This window comes from Typopeltis vanoorti, chromosome 12, assembly GCF_054136105.1.
Source record: "Typopeltis vanoorti isolate ZY-2024b chromosome 12, IOZ_Tvanoo_1.0, whole genome shotgun sequence".
NCBI classification, from domain to species: Eukaryota; Metazoa; Arthropoda; class Arachnida; order Uropygi; family Thelyphonidae; genus Typopeltis; species Typopeltis vanoorti.
The window spans coordinates 112675503-112700259 of NC_143560.1; the positions used below are offsets into that span (position 1 = coordinate 112675503).

Below are 24757 nucleotides of genomic sequence, written 5' to 3' on the forward strand. Positions count from 1 at the left end.
AACCTTATAGAGAGAAATAATAACCTTCTTATCTCTAATTGTCAGTGTATTCTTCAGCATACAAGTGATCCTTTGAGTTACTCTGCCCACTTTTAAAGGATACCTCTGAACATCAATTACCTATGCACCATCACCCCCAAATTCCTAGAATCTTCAATTCTCTGTAGCAGTCCATTTCTGTCAGTATGATACACAGTTTGGAATATTTTCCATTGAAGTACGTGACTTTACACTTTGCCACATTAAACTGAAAACCATTATTCTTTGCTCAGCTGTCAGCCTAATCAAATTATCTTACAGTATCTCTGCATTGGTGTTATTAATTATTACCTTCTCTAGTGTTCTCTCATCAAGAAACAATTGGATATTCCATATCAAATTATTTCTTATATCATTAATGTATGAATTACGTATCAGTGGTCCAAGTGGAGAGCATATGGCCCTCTGGTTATCTACTTTCTCTTGGATTCTTCTCCGCCCTAAGCCTTCGTATAGGTTCTTCTCCACCCTAAACCACAGAATAGGCCACAACAGGGGATATTCTGTGCCCAAATAATAAGGAAGTGTTTAAAAAACCAAGTTTGTTTGTGGTAACTGTAGCACGATGTGTCGGAGAACTTGCCAATGACACTGAAGGAACTTTAAAAAAATGGTCATCCAAATTTAAGTCATATTCACTTGCTTTAGATGAGAGCACAGATATGAAGGACACAGCACAGTTCGAGTGCGTGTCTAGTGATCTAATTAGCTTCATATCTTCCCACTATGCCAAATTATGCAGCAGAGTTTAGTGTGGGATTCGATCGGATACCTTCATAAAATCTAGCAATATTATAGTATAGACTAGGAGTCCTCAATGCATGGCCTGCCGCCCATTTTGAAAAAATAACTACTTAACATTAAATGCGATTAAATAAAAAATAATTTCAAGCCCGTGGGCCACTAAGCTATACTGCAGTATTTAGAATTGTAATATGCTTTCTAGATTCACAAGGAACGCTGTGCATTTGATACTTTACATAAAATCCTTTAAAAATAAATATTAAATAGACATGCTACTTCATCTATCTACCAGCACCAAGTGGTACTTAAGTATTAGTACCAACATCGCAGGTAGATGGCTGAAGCAGTAGTTCAAGTGTGCGTCTAGTGCCTTCCAGATACATCTAGAAGGTTCTCGATGCTTCGTTATTTTCATATAAATAAAAGAGGATCTCATCCACAGTCAGTCAGTCATGAACAGTGTGATATTCGTGTATAAGCACACACAGGTCCTTCTTATTACTTGCAGGCACAAACTTCTTATTGCTTATAATATGGCAGTTAATCCTATTGGCATTATCTCTGTATCTGTATATCTTCTGTATTACTAGATGAAAAAAAAAAAACAAGTTTTTGGGAGAAAACAAGCAACAGTCTACTTGCTCTTTCTTGAAAAGCCCTGATAAAGTTTCTTCAAGAGAAAGTGATTGACAAAGCTAAGTCTTTCTAACTCTTTCTAACCAAAGGACATCATACACTTCGAAGGCTTTTCCTTCCCTCAATTGCAAAAGTTTCATCTCTACTCCCTATGTCACATAATTTGAATAAAAAATAATAACTAAATATTGCAAGTGAAATTTTAGCTCTAAAAATTTCATATAATTCTCAAAACAACAATGGGAATGAATTTATGTTATATATATATATTTTTTTGTTTTTGTTTTTTTCTCTTATATGACTTACAAAATAAGTTGTAAACCTATAGTACATTAGTAATGTGTGTGGATTTAGGATTTTATTTTCTATTTTATTTATTTATTTCATAATCCAGAAATCCAACTCTCTAGAGACCAGATGGACATTTCTCAAGCCACTTCAGGCCTCCAGTGTTTGGGATGGTGGTCTCTCACACTGGGCAATGAAATTCAACCTCCACCTAAAAACAGTCATCCATGCACAATGGTAGGATTTGAACCTGCATTCTATAAATATCTGACAGATACTTACACACTCATATTTGAAAATATGAGATGAATAAATTATTGAATTATGTTCATATGTTACGAAAATCCCACCTATCACCTTTCTTACTGGAAGCAAAAATGGATTTTTCCATGTTTTCTTCAGAACCAGGCCTCTGGTTTAGATTTATGAGAATGATGCCCTTCAATGTCAAGCACACTGCAGGCTGGTGACCAGATTTTATGTGCAAGATGGAATGATCCTGAAGGCAATGAACCAAGAAGCTTTCCAGTCAGCTTGCAAATAATCCTTCCAACACTTTCCTTGCCTGATCATGCATGCAGGGAAAGGTTCACTTTTAGGCCAGAAAACTGGTTTCTCTCTCTCTCTCTGCGAGAGGTGGTGGTGGGGAAAACTGCTCACAAATCTTTCTTCTTGCACTATATGCCTCTCCTCTGATATGAAAAGAAAGAATCACCAAGAAATACAGTCTCTAAATCAGACAAGCCACAGAAATTATCCCAAATTAATGAAACGTGACAAAAAAACAATGAAAAACAAAATTCCACTTACAATATTTAGATTTTTAAAAAAATCAAAAATTTATAAACATGTCTGCATAATGCTTCATCAATATTTTAGCCTCAATACTAACATAAATAGTCTGAACCACTGTAAGTCAGCATGGATTTGTTAAAGGGTGCTCTTGTTGTAGTAGTCTATTAACCTTTTACAATAGAGTGACAAGAGCAGCGGATGAAGGTAAGGCATACACTGTCATTTTTTTGGATTTTTCAAAGGCATTTGGCAGGGTGCCACATGACAAGTTGATTTTTAAGTTGCAACATGTGAGTTTGGATATCAGGTTAGTTGGATTGGATTGGTGATTGGCTCACTGGTAGATACAGATTTATAATATCGGGGAGCAATAGGAAGTAGAAAGGTTACAAGTGGAGTTACACAGGGTTCAAGTACTGTGATTATTGTTGTTCAAACTTTATTAATGATATTATCACAAGACTTTGAAAGTTTATTGATGATTGTCACAGGACTACAGGGAGATGTTCAGTTTGCAGATGATGTGAAGCTTGGGAGGGCTATTAGTAACAGTGTTGATGTTTTGGCTCTTCAAAAGGATTTGAACAGGCTAGAAAGGTGGACAAACTAATTGGGATATCAGTTTAATGCAACTAAATGTAAGGTTTTAAAATTTGGGATCCACGGATGGGATGCTTCATACTCACTGGGTAGAGATATGCTGGAAGAAGTGAAGGAAGCAAAGGATCTCAGGATGATTGTGAATAGAGATTTGAAGTTCTGAGGTCATTGCAAAGGTTGTAAAGACATTTCAGAGAATTGCTGATAACATTGACCACAAAAGATAAAGATGTGATGGTGGTGTCATTGTATAAAGCTTGATCAGACTACATCTGGATTTTTTGTACTCAGATCTGGTCATCTGGATTTGAAGCAGATAAAGCAACCTTGTAGAAGGTATAGAGATGGATAACAAAAATGATATGACTGTACAATGTTGATTATGAGGACAGACTGAGGGCATGCAGACTGCAAAGTGGGGATATGATCGATACATTTAAATTATTGAAGGGTTATTACCATGTTAACACTTGAGATTTTTCATCTGGTAGAACATAGAGAAACAGCAAGGAGACAAAGGGACATCCCTGGAAGTTGCAAAAGGCAGTGGTGAGTAAGAGGATAAGAAGTAAGATGTTTTGCATGGAGAGTGGTAGGAGCATGGAATGCATTGCCTGAGAGGATGATGAACATGCAGACAGTAGATAGGTTTACAGAGTGGAATGAGAGACTTTGTGTTGACTTCCCATGATGAGTCTTGTGACTCCATGGAGGTCAGGAAAATGATAATAATAATAAATCCAGCCTCATTCCTCATGGATCTTCAGCCAGTGATTTCAATACTGCTATCCACTTCAGCTGCTCAAAATGCACTTGCCACAATTCTTTTCATGCATTTTTTATGCATTTCTCAAATTCGACAGAAAATGACAAACCTAGAATCCCCCTTTCATCTGCTTTCTTGAGAATATCTTTTCCATGTTGCAGTCATTTTCTGTCTAAATTTACTGCTTCCAAATTATGATAACCATTCTAGCCTCTTTAATTATTTATCTCGGAAGTTTGATTTTTGTAGTCCAAAAACCTAAAGGGGAAGGCATATTCTTTAAGAAGATAACTTTGCTTCCTTTCATATTCTGCCCACAACTCAAATAACCTCCCTTCTCTAATTCCACTAAGCATGTCAGAAAGAATGTCAAGATTTTGCTGCTTAGCACTAACATGAATTGTCATTTTTCCCTTAAGAATACTAGCTAATCTTTACCATCTAGACAAAATGCCATTATATTTTCTCCTTAACCAGTTCTCCTACCATATGTGTGTATATATATATGTAGAAAGTTTTTTTACCTTGGGTATAATATACGTTAAAGATACCAAGCTATTTTAAATATAAGCCTGGTTTTAATCCATTTCCTAAGTAAGCAAACAGACAAGTAAGTCAAGTTTGTGCCTGCAAGTAGTGCAAGTCTTAGGCAACTCGTGGTAAAGGTGGAATAAGCTCTGATCACTATTCTTAGTATTTATCCTTAATGTAAAGCACATCTCCTTGAGGAGATGCATGATGCTATGCATTAAAGGCAAGGGGCCACTACCCAGACCGGTTTCGACCTTTATTGAGGTCTCATCAGTGGGAGCCAGGCTTAGAAATACCAAGGTTTAAGTGATACAGAGCTTATAAATATAAGTATATTTATATAAGTATATAAGCTTATAAATATACAGAGCTTATATCACTTAAACCTTGCTATTTCTAAGCCTGGCTCCCACTGATGAGACCTCAATAAATTTCGAAACCGGTCTGGATAGTGGCCCCTTGCCTTTAATGCATAGCATCATACATCTCCTCAAGAAGATGTGCTTTACATTAAGGGTAAATACTAAGAAAAGTGATCAGAGCTTATTCCACCTTTACCACGAGTTGCCTAAGACTTGCACTACGTGCAGGTCACCCAGACTTGCACTACTTGCAGGTGCAAATTTGACTTATTTGTCTGCTTGCTTACTTGGGAAATGGATTAAAACCAGGCTTATATATATATATATATATATTCATTTTTCTAAATTAACTGACTTAAAACTCGAGAATTATAACACAATGACATTTATTTGAAAAAACGCAACATGTTTCGTCAAGAATGATGAAGTCATTCTTGACGAAAGATATTAAAAGACACGAAATTAACATTGACACACTCTAAAGCTATACAATTATAAAGCCATAATATTCGCCTGTAAATTACAGTTATTATGAGCTTGAACTACAGTCCGAGTTAAAGTTCTATTGTTGTACGCCTGTGCATGTGTGGAATCACGCGATCTCCAGTATCTAATAGTAGAGTTGAAAGAGTCAGGCAAATTATAGCTAAGATTGTTATTCATGTGAAAAGAGTCCAAGGTGATTTCTTTTGACTCGACAATGCGGCGCTCTACTTCATCATGGCAGATGTGTAGGTTTGAAGTTGATGTCCTGTTTATTTCATGCTGGTGGCTTTCGTTGTTCATGTTTATTGAAAACAGGACATGGCTTGACAGAGCAGTTGCTCTAGTTCTTTTATAAGCAATGTCTCGCTGGTGCTCTTCGAGATGTAGTAAGATAGATTTCTCTGTCTGCCCATAGTAAGGCTTTCCGCATTCACAAGTGACCTTGTATACGCCTGGGAATTGTAGAAGGTTGTGAGGTTGTTTATAGTTGTTGAAGCATGATCTTATTTTGGCATGGTCGAGAATCACGTTTTTATGTTAAACTTCTTTAGAATTCTACTCAGCTTTTTGGATAGTGTGCTGATGTATGGCAAGACGATATGACCTTTGGAGTCATCCTGTGTCTCTACGTTGCTACGTTGACAGTGGGATAATTGGTTGTTAATATTTTTTAGAGAGTAGCCATTGTTTTTAAAGGTCCATTTAAGATGTTGTAGTTCCTTTTTCAGTTCTTCTTCATCTGACAGTACAGATCTTGCACGATTCGCTAGAGTTGATATAATACCCAACTTTTGCGCGCTGGATGGTGATGGGATGACGCATGCAAATATCTGTCTGTATGAGTTGGCTTTCTAAATATAGAGACTTTAATTGATTCAGGCGTCTTGGTGAGTTTAACATCTAGGAAACAGATGGAACTATTTTCTTCAATCTCCATAGTCAATTTTATATCTTGATGGCGGTTGTTTAAGTGGTCGAGAAACTTGTGAAGATTCTCAGTACCATGCTCCCATATGAGGAATATATCATCCACATATCTAAGCCAAATTTTCGGTTTTAAAGTAAAAGAGGAGATTGCTTTTTGTTCAAATTCCTCGAAAAAAATGTTGGCTAACACAGGAGAGAGGGCTTCCCATAGCTAATCCTTTGACCTGTTTGTATAGTTTACCTTCGAATTCAAAATAGCCAGGGTTTACACAGTGAGATAACAGAGAGAACATTTTAATTGAAATCTTGTTTTTTAAAATATGGAGAACATCCTGTGTCGGAACGTTGGTAAAGAGTGCTACCACGTCAAAGCTCTCCATGATGTCAGAAGATTTTAGTTTTAGGTCCTTTATTTTAGAGACAAAATCTGTTGAGTTTTTAATATAAGAAGAAGATTTTCCCGCATAAGCTTTTAACGATGACGCCAAATATTTGGATAACCTGTATGTGGGTGAGTCAGTGCTGTCTACTATAGGTCTCAGTGGATAGTTTTCTTTGTGTACCTTCGGGAGACCATATAACCTTGGAATGAGGGGGTGTAAAGAGCGGATGGAGAGCCGTGTATTCCGTGGAATTTCTGTGGTCTTTTGTAGGAGATTATTGGTTCTATTGTGTATTTCTCTTGTTGGATCTCTCTCAATTTCCGAATAACTATCTGAATCTAACAGTGCTAAGATTTTTTCTCGGTAGTCTATTTTATCTAGAACTACAGTTGCATTCCCCTTATCAGCCTTTAAGATGACAATGTCCTTGTTAATCCTTAGATTTTTAATTGCAAGTCTCTCACTAGGGGATATATTATCAGAAGAATATATATTATGGAAATTTTCTTTAGTATTTACTCTAATGTAAATGCTAAATTTCCAGGATCATCATCATCAAACTCCTGATATATATCCTCAGTGGGTGTACAGGATATGATAGTACTAAACAAAAATTAACATCATTACAACTTCCTATCTACAATTTTCCTCCAAATCAGTCTGTTACCTGTCAAGACTCCAACATTATCAGATCTTATATTTCTATCTTCTAAGGCACTTTTCACTGTATCAATCCACCTATATCTTGGTCTTCCTCTGGATCTTTTTCCTGCCAACCTGGCAGAGAACACTTGTTTTGCTGATCTTTCCTCTCTGATTCTGTTTAAGTGACCATACCACCTGAGATTAGCTCTGCTAACACATTCCTGGATGTTGACAGTGGCAAGTTCTTTCCTAATACATTGTTTTTAATATGATACTGCCATGGATGCCATCTGTTTATGCCTCAAATCTTTCTCAGGACTCTCATATCTGCAGTCTCTAGTCTTTGGTCAAGTGTTTTACTTTTAACTCAGCTCTCAGATCCATAAGTTAAAATTGGCTTGAATACTGTCTTGTATATAGATAATTTAGTGTTTTGGCTAATTTCTCTCTTATTCCATATAAATTTATTCAGTTGACTGACTACCATAACCTTTGTTGATTCTGTTGTCTATTTCCATACTTAATTTACCATCCTCACTAAAAATCGTGCCTAAGTAGCCAAAATGTTTTACATGTTCTATAGGTTCTTCATTCACAATGCAGTTGATATTTTCAATACTTCTACCTATTTTCATTTTCTTTGTTTTTTTAATGCTGACCGTCATACCATGTCTACTACAACAGTTATTCAATTTAGTCAGGGAATCTTACAGACTTGTAGTGGATTTATTTAGAAGTATAACATCATCCGCATAAAGCAAAGAGCTGAGATTAACATCTCCAATTTTAATATCAGGTTTAATACCACTTTCCTTCATAATGTGATCCATATAGATAATAAATAACAGAAGGGATAATGTATATCCTTGTCTCACACCAGATTTAACATTAAACTATCTCCCTGTACTTCCTTCAATTCTAACTACCGACTTACAACTGAAATAAAGAGTAAGTATTCCTGATATAATGCCCCATTGACACCATATAACTGTAGCATTTTGAATAGCTTCTCTCTCTTGGCACCTTGTCATATGCCTTTTCCAGATCTACAAAATTTAAATACAGATCTTTGTTATATTCCCATGATTCCTCAACTATCTGTCGTAAAGTGAAAATCTGATCCTGACAACCTCTATTTGGCCTGAACCCAGCTTGTTCTTCATCAAACTTCTCTTTCACAATCCTTGTCAGCCATTTCTCAAGTATACTTGAATATATATCCTACCAGGAACACTCAGTACAGAAATACCTCTGTAATTCTCACATTCAGTTTTATTTCCCTTTTTATATATGGGTACTATGAGAGCTCTACTCCAATCACCTGGAATTTGTCCCTCTGTCCAGGCCTTCTGAACTATGCAGTGCAGCCACTGTAAGATTTTTATACCTCCATACTCACTAGCACCAAGGGTGGCGCTAGTGAGCCAAGCACTGTGGATGTGTCTAAGAAGAGCTCCTGATTGAGATAAGTTATTCTAGGAATAATTAAGTATATATTAAGTATTACATAGTATTGTTTCCTTTAGTAGTTTTACATGTCTGTGTGATTTTTGTGTGTTTTTTGAATATTTTAACAGTAAACTGATAGATCGATTATCTGTGTTCATTGCTCCCATAAAGAGGAACATATGGCATCCAGGTCGCCATATTTGTCTGATAATCTTAATTTAAAAGACTTGATTCAGTGTTCCGTTTGCAAAATGTATGCATCGAGGAGAGTGGTTGGAGTCTGGTTAAACAACGATTGTGGGGTGAATGTGTGCAAAAAGTGTAAAGAATGCGAGGATTTAAAAAATATTTCAGGTCGTGTGAGTGATATTGTCAAAAGTGATAAAATAGATAACAGTGATATTCAAGGTATGAACGAGGATATTTGCGAGGTAGTACCTGATAGTTGTGAGAGTGGCGTTGATAGAGTGAATGAAGTTAAGCATACAGAGCGAGTGAATGAAACATCGGAAAATAAAAATGACGACACTGATGCAATGAGTGAAATAGCTCTATTACGCGAAACGATACATAGTGTAAACCAGCAACTGGAATGTTGGCAAAAATCTTTAACAAGCGTACCGACTAATAATCAGCAAAAGTACGATAGAAAAAATAAGGGTATGATAGTGAGTGTAAACAAAATGAAAGAACGTGTATTGTATGAAGATTCCCTAGTAAGAGGTGTGTTAGTTGAGAGTTTAACAAAATCGTACCAACCTGGTGCGACCGTAGAGAATATAAGCAAGTCAATTAGGATGCAAAAACACAGGTGAAGGAATTGATGGTGGTAGTGGGTACAAATGATTTGAAAGGAAATAAAAAGGCTATCTTTGAAAAAACTGCTAAATGAAACAAGCAGTGATGACAGCACAGTGGTAAAAAACACTGACCAGGCATGCATTCAGGAATACATATCCATACTTGAAGTAGAAAAGGCCATCAAAGGCTTGAAATGTGGAAAGGCAGCAGGAGTAGATGATATTCGACCAGAAATGCTGAAGTATGGTGGTATAAGAGTCTTACAGTGGCTGCACTGCATAGTTCAGAAAGCCTGGACAGAGGGACGAATTCCCAATGATTAGAGTAGAGCTCTCATAGTACCCATATATAAAAAAGGGAAATAAAACTGCATATGAGAATTACAGAGGTATTTCCCTACTGAGTGTTCCTGGCAAGATCTAAGCAAGTATACTTGAGAAATGGTTGAGAAGAATTGTGGAAGAAAAGCTTGGTGAAGAACAAGCTGGATTCAGGCCAAATACAGGGTGTCAGGATCAGATCTTCACTTTACGACAAATAGTCAAGAAAGCATGGGAATATAACAAAGATCTGTATTTAAGTTTTGTCGATTTGGAAAAGGCATATGACAAGGTGCCAAGAGAGAAGCTATTTGATACACTGCAGTTATGTGGTGTCAATGGGGCATTATATCAAGCAATACTTAGTCTTTATTTGAGTTGAATAGCTGTTGTAATAGATATGGTATGAAGGTCAGCAATAAAAAGACAAAGACAATGAAAATAGGCAGAATCATTGAAAATGTCAACTGTGTTGTGAATGGAGAACCTGTGGAACAAGTAAAACGTTTCAGCTATTTAGGCACGATTTTTACTGAAGATGGTAAATTAAATATAGAAATAGACAACAGAATCAACAAAGCTGGTATGGTGGGAAGTCAATTGGATAAATTCGTATGGAATAAGAGAGAAATTAGTCGGAACACTAAATTAGCTGTATACAAGACAGTGTTCAAACCAGTTTTAACTTATGGATCTGAGAGCTGGGTCAGAAGTAAAACACTTGACTAAAGACTAGTGACCACAGATATGAGAGTCCTGATAAAGATTATAGGCATCAACAGATGGCATCAGTGGCAATATCATATTAAAAACGAGGATATTAGGAAAGAACCTGACATTGTCAGCATCCAGGAATGTGTTAGCAGAGCTAATCTCAGGTGGTATGGTCATTTAAACAGAATGGGCGAGGAAAGATTAGCAAAACAAGTGTTCTCTGTCAGGTTGGCAGCAAAACGACCCAGAGGAAGACCAAGATATAGGTGGATTGATACGGTACAAAGTGCTTTAGACGATAGAAATATAAGATCTGATAATGTTGGAGTCTTGACAAGTAACAGAATGATTTGGAGGAAAATTGTAGATAGGAAATTAATAATGATGTAATTTTTTTCATGTAGTACTATCATATCCTGTACACCCCTTGAGGGTACATGGCAGGAATTTGATGATGATGATGATGATAAAAAGGCTATGAGTGAGGATGTGAAGGAATTGCTTGAGGTAGCAAAAGAAAAGAGTGAGAGAGTTAGGATGGTGAGTCTGTTGCCACGGCATGACAGTGAAGAGTATAGAAGGAGGGCCATAATTGCTAATGACTTTATGCGTGAATTATGTTTGATGAGTGGTGTGGAATTTGTGGATGTGTGGAATGAGATCGATGGGTGAAAGGATTTATATAAAATGGATGGATTACATCTGAATGGATTTGGTGTGTGGAGACTTGAAAAGGTGTTGTCAAATGTGGTGGAAGTGAAGTTACAGAACCAGGGAAACTAGAGTTATTAAGGAGGGGGGGAGTAGATTTGCAGATTTTAGGGAGACAGTTGAGTGTATGAATGTGCGTAATATGCCCAAGCGAGTAGGAAAGACCACGAATCAGAATGGGATAGGTAGTATAAGGCATATAAGGCATCAAAATAGGGATCAGACAAATTGGCTTCTTCAATTCATGTATACAAATGCCAGAAGTATTAGGAACAAGAGGGAAGAATTTTTGGCCTTGGTTGGCACTTCCAGACTACAGGTTATTGGCATTAGTGAAACATGGCTGATAGAAGATGACACAGCTAGTGGGATTGAATGTGAGGGGGGTATGGGGTGTTCAGGAGTGACAGGGAGAATAAAATGGGGGGGAGGAGTGTTATTGATGATAGCTGATGAGCTACAGCCAAGAAGAATAGAAGTGGAACTGCAGGATAAAGAAAAGAGCACCTTTGAGACTATTTGGTGTGAGATTGAAATTAGCAGAACTAAATATACAGTTGTGTGCTGCTATAGACCAGGTGATGGAATAGATGGTGGAGATAGTATGCATAAGCAAATAGAAGAAATGATTGGAAGGAGGGTAATTATTATGGTAGATTTCAACTATAGTAACATTGATTGGAAGGAGGAGAGGACACATGGGAGGAAGGAATTGGATTTTATGCGGTTATTAAGGGATAACTATCTGCGACAGCATGTAATGGATAATACTAGGAGGTCAGGGAGTGCTTGACCTGGTAATTGCATCTGAGAATTTGACTGTAACGAATATGACCACGTTGCCACCAATTGGTGAGAGTGATCATAGGGTCTTGACTTGGGAGGTGGCTAAAGGTGTGGATTTTACAATTAAGACGTGGTATATGTGGAACTATTGGGCTAGTAAGTATGACAAGCTTAGGAGATTGATTGGTTCAGTGCCATGGCATGTACAACTGCAAGGGCTAGAAGTTGATAGTGCATGGGAGGCAGTAAAGAAGTGTTTGCATGAAGCAATGGCTGACTGTATACCTAGGGTCCAAATAATAAATCAAGTAGGGGTTAAATGGATGAATAACACCATTAAGTTTGAGCCGCAAAAAAAGAAACAACTATGGAGGGAATTTAAGGAGAAAGGTGACCTGCAGATGAAGCGCAGGCCAAAAGGGTAACAAGTGTGGTAAGAAAAGCAAAAAAGGATTATGAAAGAACATTGGCCATGCAGGCTAAAGAGAATCCTAAACAGTTTTTTCAATATGTTGCTAGTAAAAGAAAAAAAATATATGGCAGAATGATTTTAAAGAATGCTGATGGTTGGGAGGTAACGAATCAGCTGATATAGTTGAATTACTGAGCGAGCACTTTGCAAGAATATATCTTTCAGGTGGTGACATTGCAGAAATGAATGAACCAATAGATTATATGGGAATTGTGGTGAATGAAGTGGAGGTGAGTAGTCTATTGCAAAACCTCAATGTCAATACATCTGTGGGATTGGATGGTATACCAGCTCGTGTTGTACGTGAAGCGGCTAAAGAATTGTCTGTACCCTTGACCATTTTGTTTAATTTGAGTCTTGGGTCTGGGTTAGTCCCGAGGGGGTGGAAAGAGGAGAAAATAGTTCCACTGCATAAAGGAGGTTCCAAGACTGCTGTTGTAAATTATCGACCGATTAGCATATCAGGAATCGTTGTCAAGGTCTTGGAGAAATTAATCAAGAGAAAAATACAGGACTGGATAGATGAAAATGGGATACTGTATGGGGGACAACATGGTTTTGTGAAGGGTAGATCATGCCTTAACTTGCTCATGTTTTATAACACAGTGACGACTGAACTTGATAAGGGTAATGGGTTTACAGTGATTCTACTGGACCTTGCCAAGGCCTTTGACAGGATACCACATGTTACTCTAATCAGTAAACTGAAGCAGATGGGGATGGATATAGGGTTGGTGAGATGGATAGGAGGGTGGTTGATGGAGAGATACCAGAGAGTGGTTTATTCAGGAGTGGAGTCCAAAAGACGGCTTGTGACTAGTGGTGTGCTGCAGGGTTCTGTTCTTGGACCACTACTTTTCAATTTGTACATTAACAATATAGGAAAGGATCTGAGAGGAAGTGTTCACTTGTTTGCTGATGATGCAAAGTTGGGTAGAGCAATTGTGAGTGCACAGGATGTCAAAATTTTGCAGGATGATTTAGACAGTTTGAAGGACTGGGCTAGGGAAAATGGATTTCAAGTTAATGTGGCAAAGTGTAAGGTTATGCATTTTGGAGTGAAAAGATTAGCAACAGTATATCACATTGGTGGAACCGTACTCCAGGAGATTGATGAGGCCAGGGATTTGGGAGTGTTGGTGGATAAGGAGTTGAAGTTTAGGGGGGCACATTGCAAAAGGCCAAAACAGCTCATCAAATCACTTGGTTGCTGAAAAATACTTTAACATGCAGAGACAAACAAGTTATTGTTCCTCTATATCGAGCATTGATAAGATCCCATCTAGACTACTGTGTCCAGATATGGGTGCCAGGGTTTCTTATTGGTGGAGAGGATCCAGAGACGAGTGACCAAGATGATAGCAGGTCTGTGGAATGAATCTTATGAGAATAGGTTGAAGATTTGTGGGTTGCAAAAATTGGTTGATAAGAGGAAAATGGGTGATATGATTGAGACATTCAAATTACTGAAGGGTTTCTATAGGATTAATCCAGAAGATATTTTTGAGAATAGCATTGGTGGTGGGAGGACTAGGGGCCATACATGGAAGCTGGGCAAGAGTGTGGTTAGCAGGAGTGTTAGAACTAGGTTTATTACTTGGAGAGTGGTGAATGAGTGGAATAAGCTGCCAGAGTCTGTTGTATGACCGTGAATAAGTTCAAGGCGAGGTATGATAGATACTGTATGAATGTCGAATAGTTGCTCTTGACATGATGTTAGGGCCTCCCTCGATGAGTCTGTCGACTCCTAGGAGTTGCCCGAGATGATAATAATAATAATAATACTTGAGCATTTCTGGTAGAATATCATCTACTCCAGCTGCCTTTCCACATTTCAGGCTTTTGATGCCTCTTTCTACTTCAAGTATTGATATGTATTCCTGACTACATGCCTGATCAGTGTTTTTTACCACTGTGCTGTGCTGTCTCTGTATTCTTTAAGAGCACAAGCTGACTTATTTGCCAGGAACTTTTGATTGCGTTCTTCTTTTCTTTCACTTTCACTGCCTCTTTAACTTTCTGTGTCCACCATGGAATTCTGATTTTTCTATCCTTACAGACAACCACACCACATGACTCTCTTGCTGAATCAATCACTGTTTTCTTCAGGGCTTGCCATCGAATCTCCAAGGTTTAGTTTCTGTTCTCAAACTCTTTCATTTTTTTTTCACTCATGTTTGTTTATTTTAGTCTACAATTCACATCTGAGAGCTGCTCAACTTTTATTTGCTTTAAAACTATCTTACATTTTCTTCTTTTCAATATGAAATTCAATTTTATCCTGCTCAAGACTAAATAGTGATCACTTCCAATTTCAGATCCTCTGTACACTCTGGTGTCCTGCACCAGGGAGAAAACATCACTATCAACAATAACATAGTCAATGAGACTTTTCTTATTCCTTGCCTCTTCTCTCTATGTGAATTTGTGCACATTTTTATGTTGGAACATTGTGTTAGTAACAACCAGTCCATGTCCTGAGCAGAAATCCAATAGGTATTTGCCATTATTATTAGCTTTGCTCTTTTCTCCAAACTTTCCCAAAATATTTTTTTATGTCTGACAATCATTTCCTACTCTGCTATTTAGATCCCCAACAAGGACCAACTTTTCCTTTTTCATTGTGTCAGTTGCTTTTTCTAAAGCATCAAAAAATTCCTCCACTTCTATCTTAGTAGAACTTTCTGTGGGACCATAGGCACAAAGAAGTCTCATTGTCCAGTTCCCCATTCTGATATTTGGCCACATCACTCTACTTGAGACTGCCTGCCATTCAAGAAGCTTAGCCTCGTATTTAGTGTTGAATACTATGGCTACTTCTTCTTTTCCTTGATTGTCATTGCCTGAATATAACATTTTGTATTTATTGCTCAGAAAGATCTCACCAGTTTTTGCCTTTTTTGTTTCAGTCACCCCTATTATGTCGATTTGGTACTTATCCAATTCCTCAGCTATCTCCATTTCTTTGCCATTCAGGCTTCTTATGTTGATAGTACCGATCTTGAACACTTTGAGTTGGGGTGGGTTTTAGGATTTGTTCAAGTAGCTGACTTTTCACTGTTTGCCCTGGTTCCCTGGCAAAAACAACTTCCAGGATACACATTTTATTAATTATTATTATTATTATTATTTAAATTAAGGGGTATTAAATCCCACATTGTTTTAAAACCGAATAAGAAACTCAAAGATCGGAATCAAAGAGTTTCATGCCGAATATAGTAAACTATAAAAACATCGGCGACAACTAGTGTATGCTAAAGCATGTAATCCAAAGTACGTAGTACAAACTAGGGCAACTCGTAGCAAAGGTGGGGAAAGTTCTGCTAATTTAGTATTTTCCATAATGTAAAACCCATCTCCTAGGAGATGTATGATGTTATACATTATGGTGGAAGGTCACTACCCAGACCAGTTTCGATCTTTATTGAGATCTCATCAGTGAGTATCTAGACCAAAAATAATACTAAGGATATCGCGAAAAGAACTTACGTACTCTGCTATACGAGTTGTCAAAAAGGTGCACCCATAAATTATTTAAAATAAAGAGCCTTCTTCATGAGGTTTAAATATCTAAGTAGTTACATTTGTTTAATAATTACTTAAGGTGTAATAAGTAATTAAATTCTTACCTATTGGCTCTTTATTTTAAATAATAATAATAATAATTATTATTATTATTGGATTTTATGTGCAAAATAAAGTACAGGCTTATACAAAAATAAAGCTAAACTTTCATGACATTGCCTTCAGAAAAACAGGGAGTGATCAAAATAATTTATCCTTTGTACCATATTTGTAGAATGCTTTCTATCTTGGAAGAGTGTTTTCCTTTGTACTGTAATTTTAGTGTGTGTATACCTCCTCAGTTTGGGAGATGAGTACCATAAGCATATAGTGAAATAGCATAGTAGTTCACTGTTATTTCAACTCTTGTGTGCATTTCATGTATGTTTGAAAATTGACAAACATTGGTTTCATTCCTTTCCTTGTCTTTGGTGAGGTTAGGGACAAAATTATATCCTGATCTGCTTAAATTATATTACATATGTTCTCCAAAATTTGAATTTTTTTCTTTTCTCCTCCCTAAACAATTTGGAAATTTTGTGCTTATAAAGAAAATAGTTATACCAATTTCATATGATATTTCCAGAATAAATTAGTGACAGGCATGGGTGGTGCTATGGACCTGATTAGAGTTTTCAAGGAGAATTATCGAGTTATTGTAACAATGGAACACACATCAAAAACAGGAGAACCCAAAATAGTCGAATCCTGTACAATGCCTCTCACTGGAAAACAATGTGTAAATATGATCATAACAGAAAAGGTAAGAATACTGCAGATAATTTCCTTAAAATTATTTTGTATGAGATACCAATTCTGAAAAAGTAGAAAAGCAGCATATATGTTATATGTTCATTATTTCAGATGAACTAATTTCCTTCTGCTTTATTATTTTATTTTTAGAGCATGTAATATGTAGTCATTTTGTGATTTATGGTTTAATGATGCAATATATTTACATTGCTGTGTGAGAGCAATGAAATAACAAGGTATATCTTCACTCTGAAAAAAAAAATGCTTTTTTATTTTTGACGTGAGTCATTTGGATAGACTGCTGCTTGAATGGAGAGTAATTAGTGCAGACAGTGAATCAGAGTAGGTAGGAAGTGATGTAAAGAGCAGGATAGTTAGGAAGGAGAAATTGAAGTGGTACTTGTAAATGGAGAAGTGGTTAGCATGAGAGAACAAGTGTGCAAAACTTGCAAGATTATGAGAAGAAACTAGCCAAAGATGCAAAAGGAAATCCCAAAGAGTTTTTTTTATTATGTGGCAAGTAAGAGGATGTGTTACAAGCATCATATTGTAATCCCTGACAATGTCTCAGTGACTGAGACGAAATATCGGAAGAATTAAGTAACGTTAAAAAATGTTTAATTTTCTTGACCAAAAAGCTCTGGAAAAACTTTTATTGGGATTATATTGATCAAGTGTAGATAATAAACAACTAAGTTATACTAAGTTATCAGATCCTTCAACTCGCCAGAACTGAATTATAGTGCCAACTATAGAACGTTCCTAAATAACAACAAGTGAGATCATCCACGCTCTATGAATGTATTGTATGCGCTCTGTTCTTTGTTTAATATAATTGGAATCGGTTGATTTTAGTTTAAACAGTTTTTTACTTTTTAGTGCCTTACATCAGTTATGTACCCTGAAGATGCCAACAGACTTAGTTGGTGAAACTAGTTGGTATAACTTAGTTGTTTATTATATACACTTGATCAATATAATCCCAATAAAAGTTTTTCCAGAATTAAGTAACATTATTAATCCTTTCTTAGTGCTGTTTGACTCCATTAAATCTCTAACATGAATTTCTCCCAGCAGTTAAGCATTGACTCATCGACTTTCCAGAGTCCTTCATTTGGATATTAATATACTATACTATATACTATAATTGCTGTGTGTGTGTGTGGGGGGGGGGGGGGACTGGAATGTTCTGATGAACACTTAGAACAAAAATTATATTAAAGCAACTGATATAACATAAGAAAGAACATACTAGTAGCAGAGTTATGAATATAACTTATGTTTTTATATTCTCGTATGTTCTTTCTTGTGGTTATATCAGTTGTTTTAATATCACTTTTGTACTGGGTATTATCAGAACTTTCCATCCTCCTCATTTATTAATATGAAGTCTTTACAGCACAAAACATGAGCTTGAGTGACTTAAGAAAAAATATTTGGTGTGTGGCACAGCAAGGAGGATAATGAAAGAAACATTGAATGGAAGAGTATGAAACAGGAAGAAAATGGGAATAAGGAGATTATACTATATGGAGATTCTATAAGAGGTATACTTGAGAATATTACTAACGCTACATCTTTACTGTGTGCAGATTTGGCCAATTTGATTTCTTGTGAATGAGGAGGTGGTGGAGAGGATCCAGAGATGAGTGATGACCAAACTGGTGACAGGTCTGTGGAATGCTCTCTATTAGGATGGATTGAAGTTGTGTGGATTGTGAAGTTTAGTTTGCAGGCAGAAAGAGGAGACATGATAGAAATGTAAGCCTTACTAAAGGAGTTCTATAAGATTGAAATTTTTCAAATTTTTAATAAGTAGCAAAAGAACTAGGAAAAGAACTTCTGGAAATTGTGTAAATGTGTGGTTAGTAAGCATGGACACACTAGATTTTCTGTTTGGAGAGTGGTGAATGAATGGAATGACTTGCCAGAAGTATCTCTTAGTGTCATGACAGTAAACAAGTTGAAGGAGAATTATGCTAAATATAGTGTGTTTTGTGATGAGTTTTTTTTTTTTTTTGATTCTGTGGAGATTTCCTCACAATAATAACAATAAGAAGAACAATATTCCCAGTCCCATTCCTTATATGAATGGTCCATCAGAGATGGGGGAAAATGCCACAATCTTAGAAATTGCATAGCTTTCACATATCCTAAAGCTCCTTTCCTTCTAGTGAGTGAAGTGTTCTCTTGCAAGTTTCATTTACTTTGATTAGATTAGAAACAGTAAAGATATGTTTCTTCAAATACAGGAACTATAGTGCCCCCTTGTGGGCTATATTGGTAGTTCTTGGCCTTTGGGCTGAAGTTCTTTTGATAAATGTTTCCCAAATTTGGGGCAGTCTCATGCATCCAAATTTGTTGAGGTTTGGCATGTTCCTAAGGGCTGAGGCTGATTCCATGAATAGTCTTTCATATTTGAACTTGCTGCGGTGTATTACTGTGGCGAGTATCCAGAGCGTGGTCTGCAAGCCCAGAGTGGCTGTACTGGTGAAATCGGATGTAATCCTTGTGTTCTGAGATTCTGATATTTGCTGTCCTGCCTGTTTGGCCAAAGTAGGACAATTTACAGCTGCAAGGGACCTGGTATACACCAGGTAGGTCTAGGGGAAGTGGTTGGTCTTTAGTGGAGCGGATAAGGGATGCCAATTTTCTATATGGTCTGTAACAAGTGATCAAGTCATGTTTTTTTAAGATTTTGTTGATTTTTTCCAAGGTGCCTCGGATGTAGGGAATGGTGATGGATTTAGAGTAATCTTTTTTTGTGAAGGGGGGGGGGTGAAGCCATTTGCTGAGAAAGTGTCACGGATGTGATTTAGTTCAGTGGTTGGGGCTTGATCATTTGAACAGATTATTTTTATTTTTGCCCTGTTGAATAGTGTCTTAATAACTCCATATTGTTGTGAGGGGGGGGGGGTGATGGGATTGTTGGTGAATGTATCTGCCTGTATATGGAAGAAAGCCACAGTATACACTGCAGCAAGTTCAAATATGAAAGACTCTTCATGGAATCAGCCTCAGCCCTTAGGAACATGCCAAACCTCAACAAATTTGGATGCATGAGACTGCCCCAAATTTGGGAAACATTTATCAGAAGAACTTCAGCCCAAAGGCCACGAACTACCAATATAGCCCGCCAGGGGGCACCATCAGGACTTTAGGAAAACAGTAGCTTCCTAGCTTCTGTTCTCATTTGCTGTTATGTAGTACTTGCGTGCACATGTCTTTGTATTAAGTTCCCAAGAAGATGGCAACGTGACATTTGCCGAAATATCGGAAAGTATATATTAAAGTTTATTTAATTTATATTTCTAGTGTACGCTGTCAATTCCTTAATTATTAGTTATCATGTTTAACCAGCATATAAGCCTCTACAAGAAAAAAAGCTCTACAAGAACAGGAACTATATCTGCTCTCTCTCTCACACACACACACACAGGTAAATCTGCTCTGGTGAACCATTGAGTTAATATTGCCTACAAGATTGGTTAACTGAGATCATTCATTGCAGTTGTCTTCTCTAAAGTTTGAGCCAACTTTTTTTCATTCTCTGCTACCTTTTCATGCTTTGAATCTTAACCATGATGATGAAATACCTTTATCCATATTTTTGCACTATCTTGCTCTAACAAACTGATTTTAATTTTATTATTACTATTACTGTTATCATTTTTATTATTATAGTACTGTCATTTTTGTTAGGCAATTCTTCTTTGTTATTCTTAGCACCTGATGATGATGAGTGTGTATGTTTGTTTGAGATACATATATGACAGCTCAGTTAAATTTCATTATACTTCAGTGAAGATTTATATAACAGAACATTATTTGCAAACACTCATCAATGTTACTTCTAAAAAGTTGTACTTATAAAAACCATACATTTTTTCAAGATTGCATGTTTATTGTTTTCATTTCAAGTTCATAAACAAGAATTGTTATTTAATTATTTATTATTATTATTATTTTTATTTTTTTTTTACATTCCACACTTATTTTTCCCGTGTGCTTGGTATTAATATCATGGCTAAGATTGATACAGTAAGTTATTTTCCTTTTTTGTCTGATAAGATATGTGGAACACATTTTCCTTTTGGAGAAAAAATTGACATCTCATGATGTTCATTGCTTTCATGGGAAGTCAGTGTATGCACAAGTTTAACAGGGAGAGACTAATAAAATAATTATGAAAGATTTCATATTACAGATTTTTGAAATTCTCCATTTATTATTTCTTTTACATGTTTATATAAACCTGAATAGTTCAATAATTTTTTTTTTTTTTTTTTTTTTAATGTATACATTTGCACTATGTTCTGCTCACAGGGATAGTAATGTTACCATGCTGCCATGTTCTATGAATCTTTTTTGCCAACTTTCAGAGATATCCTAATAATTACTAATATAAACTAATAAATAAGTTACACCTATTTATTAGCACTAGTGCCAAGTGTTTTTTAAAAAAAGTAAATTTATTATTAAAATTAACAGATCTCCATGGAGTCAAGAGACTCATCGTTGGAGATCCCACTCTTACATTCTCAGCTCATCATACCTTTACTTAAATGTTTCATTCACTGTTTCTGCACTCACCACACTCTCAGGCAATGCATTCCAATCACCCACCATTTTCCATACAAAAAATCTACTCCTCTTGGGATGGGCTCTTGTTCTCTCCCTATCTCCAGATATTCTATGAAAAATCACATCCATGTTAATCTGGTAATTATCCCTTACCAACTCATATGTCTCAATCATGCTTCCTCTCCTCCTCCTTCTATCCACTAGGCTCTGAATTTGGATTTTCTTAGTCTATCATCATATTCCACATTCCAGAAACCAGAAGCATTTATTCAGATGTCTCTGAACCTCTCAAACATCTCATCATCCTTTTAAATACCAAATCTGTGCACAGTAATCCATATGTGGCCTGATGAAACCCTTACACAAAGGAATCAAAATGTCCTTACTTCTACATGTCAGTGTGCTCTGCATCATTCCCATAATCTACTGTGTTGTCCTCACAATTTTTCCAAAATGTACACTAAATTTTGAGTCTATCCACCACAATCCTCAAATTCTTTACCTCCTCTAAAATATCCCCAACAATCGTATACTCTGCATCGCATCTTTGCTTCCCAAATTTTAAAACCTTACTCTTTGTAACATTAACTTACATCCCCCCCCCCACACACACACACTCGCCCATCCAAACAGTCTATATAGGTTCTCTTGCAACGCTGCAACATCTGCTTTACTTCTCATAACTCTGCCCAACTTTGCATCATCTGCAAACAACTGTATATCACCATTTAAACTCTTTCCAATGTCATTTACATACAAATTAACAACAATGGCCCCCAGAAGAAAGATCCATGGGGCACACCACTACTGACTTTCCTCTTCTGGGATATCAGTCCCCCATACACAACCTATCAGACAGCCAATCTCCAATCCAATGCACTAATCTGCTATCCAACCCCATCTATTGCTATTTAATTACTAGTTTGCCATGTGTGTCTATTGAATGCCTTTGCAAAATCTAAATATACTACTGTATATGTATTCCTCTTGTCCAATGTATTTGTCATCTTGTAATAAGTAAGCAGATTGCTAAAACACTATCTAATGTGACTTCATGGAGAGATTGAGAGCAGTAGATGATGGAGAGGAGAGACTGACTATAAATGAGCAAGAGGTGTATGGGGAGTTGAGTAAACTAGATGTTAATAAGGCTGTGGGACTTGATAATATATCACCACGTATTCTGAAGGAATGTGCCAGGGAGTTGACACCTGTCTTGACATATTTTTTTAATACGAGTCTTGCACTCGGTAAAGTTCCTAAGGAGTGGAAGGAGAGCAAGATTGTGCCACTTCATGAAGGAGATGATTGAACTCAAGCATCAAACTATAGTCCTATCTGTGTGTCAGGTGTTGTGGTTAAGTTCTTGGAGAAGCTTGTGAGAACTAGGATCCAGAATTGGGTTGACAACAATGGTATTATCTTTGATGGACAGCATGGATTTGCTAAAGGAAGGTCATGTTTTAATAATCTACTTACTTATTACAATAAAGTGACTGCTTCCTTGGACAGAGGAGAAGGATACACAGTAATATATTTAGATTTTGCAAAGGCTTTTGATAGAGTACCTCATGATAAATTGATAGTCAACCTAGAGCAGATGGGGTTGGATATTAGATTGGAGACTGGCTATCTGATAGGTATCAACAAGTTGTGTATGGGGGAGCAATATCTAGGAAAAGGAAAGTCACTAGTGGCGTGCCTCAGGAGTCTGATTTGGGGCCATTACTGTTTAACTTGTATATTAACGATATAGGTGAAGATTTGAATGGAGATATTCAGTTGTTTGCAGATGATGCAAGGTTAGGACGAACCATGAAGAGTAGTTAAGATGTTGTGGCCTTACAAGAAGACTTGAATAAATTGAGTGATTGGACACAGAAATGGGGATGTAAGGTCACTGTTGCAAAATGTAAGGTTTTAAAATTTGGAAAACAAAGATGGGATGCAGAATTTATGCTTGGCTAGAAAATATTGTTTGAGGTGGAAGAAATAAGAGATCTGGGGGTGATAGTGGATAAGGATCTGAAACTTAGGGGACACATAGTCAAAATTGTGAAGACAACACAAAGGCTTCTGTGAATGATGCAGAGGACACTGACATGTAGAAGTAGGGAGATTCTTGTTCCGTTGTATAAGGCTTTGATTAGGCCACACATGGCCTATTGTGCCCAGATTTGGTCACCTGGTTTTCAGAAGGATGAAGAGATGTTAAAAAAAGTCAATTGCCTTTGGACCTTTTCCAATGGTCCAAAAGCAATTGATTAAGGTAGTTTCTGACCTCTGGAATGTCGAGTATGAGGAAAGATTGAGAAGATGTAATTTGCAAAGTCTGGTGGATATGAGGAAGAGGGGAGATATGATAGAGACCTTCAAGTTGATAAGGGGTTGTTATAGGATCAATGCTGGAGAAGTTCTACAGAAAATAGTGTGAGATCGGGGGAGAACCAGAGGTCATCCCTGGAAACTGTATAAAGAGGGAGTGAGTAGGGGAGTGAGAGGCAAGTTTTTTTCGTGCAGAGTTGTAAATGATTGGCATGCCTTGCCTGAGAGTATGGTGTCTGCAAGGAGTTTGAATGTGTTCAAGGCACAGTATGATGAGCTGTGTGTGTGATAAAAGGATCTCCCAGATGAATCTTTGACTCCATGAAGTCTTAGGGTAATAATAATAATAATAGTAACTCCAGACAAGCAGATTGGACTATAATTCGAAGTCTTAGTCTTATCACTCCCTTTATGATGTGGAACAATTTTGCTATCTTTACACTCCTTTGAAACCTAGGCTAATTGAAGACTCTTGTTAAAACTGTAAGTTAAAGCTACTCTTAACTCCCTGGAACATTCCTTCAGGACGTGGTGATATACCATCAAGTCTCATGGCCTTGTTGACATCAAGTTTTCTGAATGCCTTATATACCTTCTGTTCACTCACCATCATTGGTTCCTTCCCCATTCCTACTGCTCTCAAGCTCTGCATTAATGGAATACTGTAGTGAACTGCTCATTAAACATCTCTACTATATTCTCCTCAGTGTCTATCATTCTCCCATCTGACCAACAAAATCCTCCCATAATCATTCTTGCTTCTCCTGGCCACATATCAAAAAACTCCCTAGGATTTCTTTTAGCATCAATTGCTAACTACTGCTCATACCACACTCTTGCTAACCTTATTAAGTGCCTTCCTTGCTTACTCTTTGTACTCCTCGTATAACTAATTATTTTTAAAGGTACCTGTGGCATAGTATAATTATTAAAAGAACACGTAAGACCACAGTGATAACTTTTAATTAATAAAGGTACAGATATTTCATACTAAAACTAACAGTACATCTTCAGTGTCACACAAACAGTTATAGGAATGGATTACAAGTAACGAACATTCGGTGGATCACCTATTA

At 36.8% G+C, this 24757-nt stretch overlaps 1 protein-coding gene across 1 annotated transcript in view; it reads left to right on the top strand.

Moving 5' to 3' along the window:
- The window catches only part of LOC150101140 (succinyl-CoA:3-ketoacid coenzyme A transferase 1, mitochondrial-like), a 155207-nt gene that overhangs the window by 102445 nt on the left and 28005 nt on the right, over nt 1–24757 (top strand). Inside the window, exon 13 of the mRNA XM_090402085.1 lies at nt 16606–16782. Coding sequence (XP_090258211.1) covers nt 16606–16782 — 177 coding nt within the window. The remainder of the gene's footprint in view (nt 1–16605; nt 16783–24757) is intronic.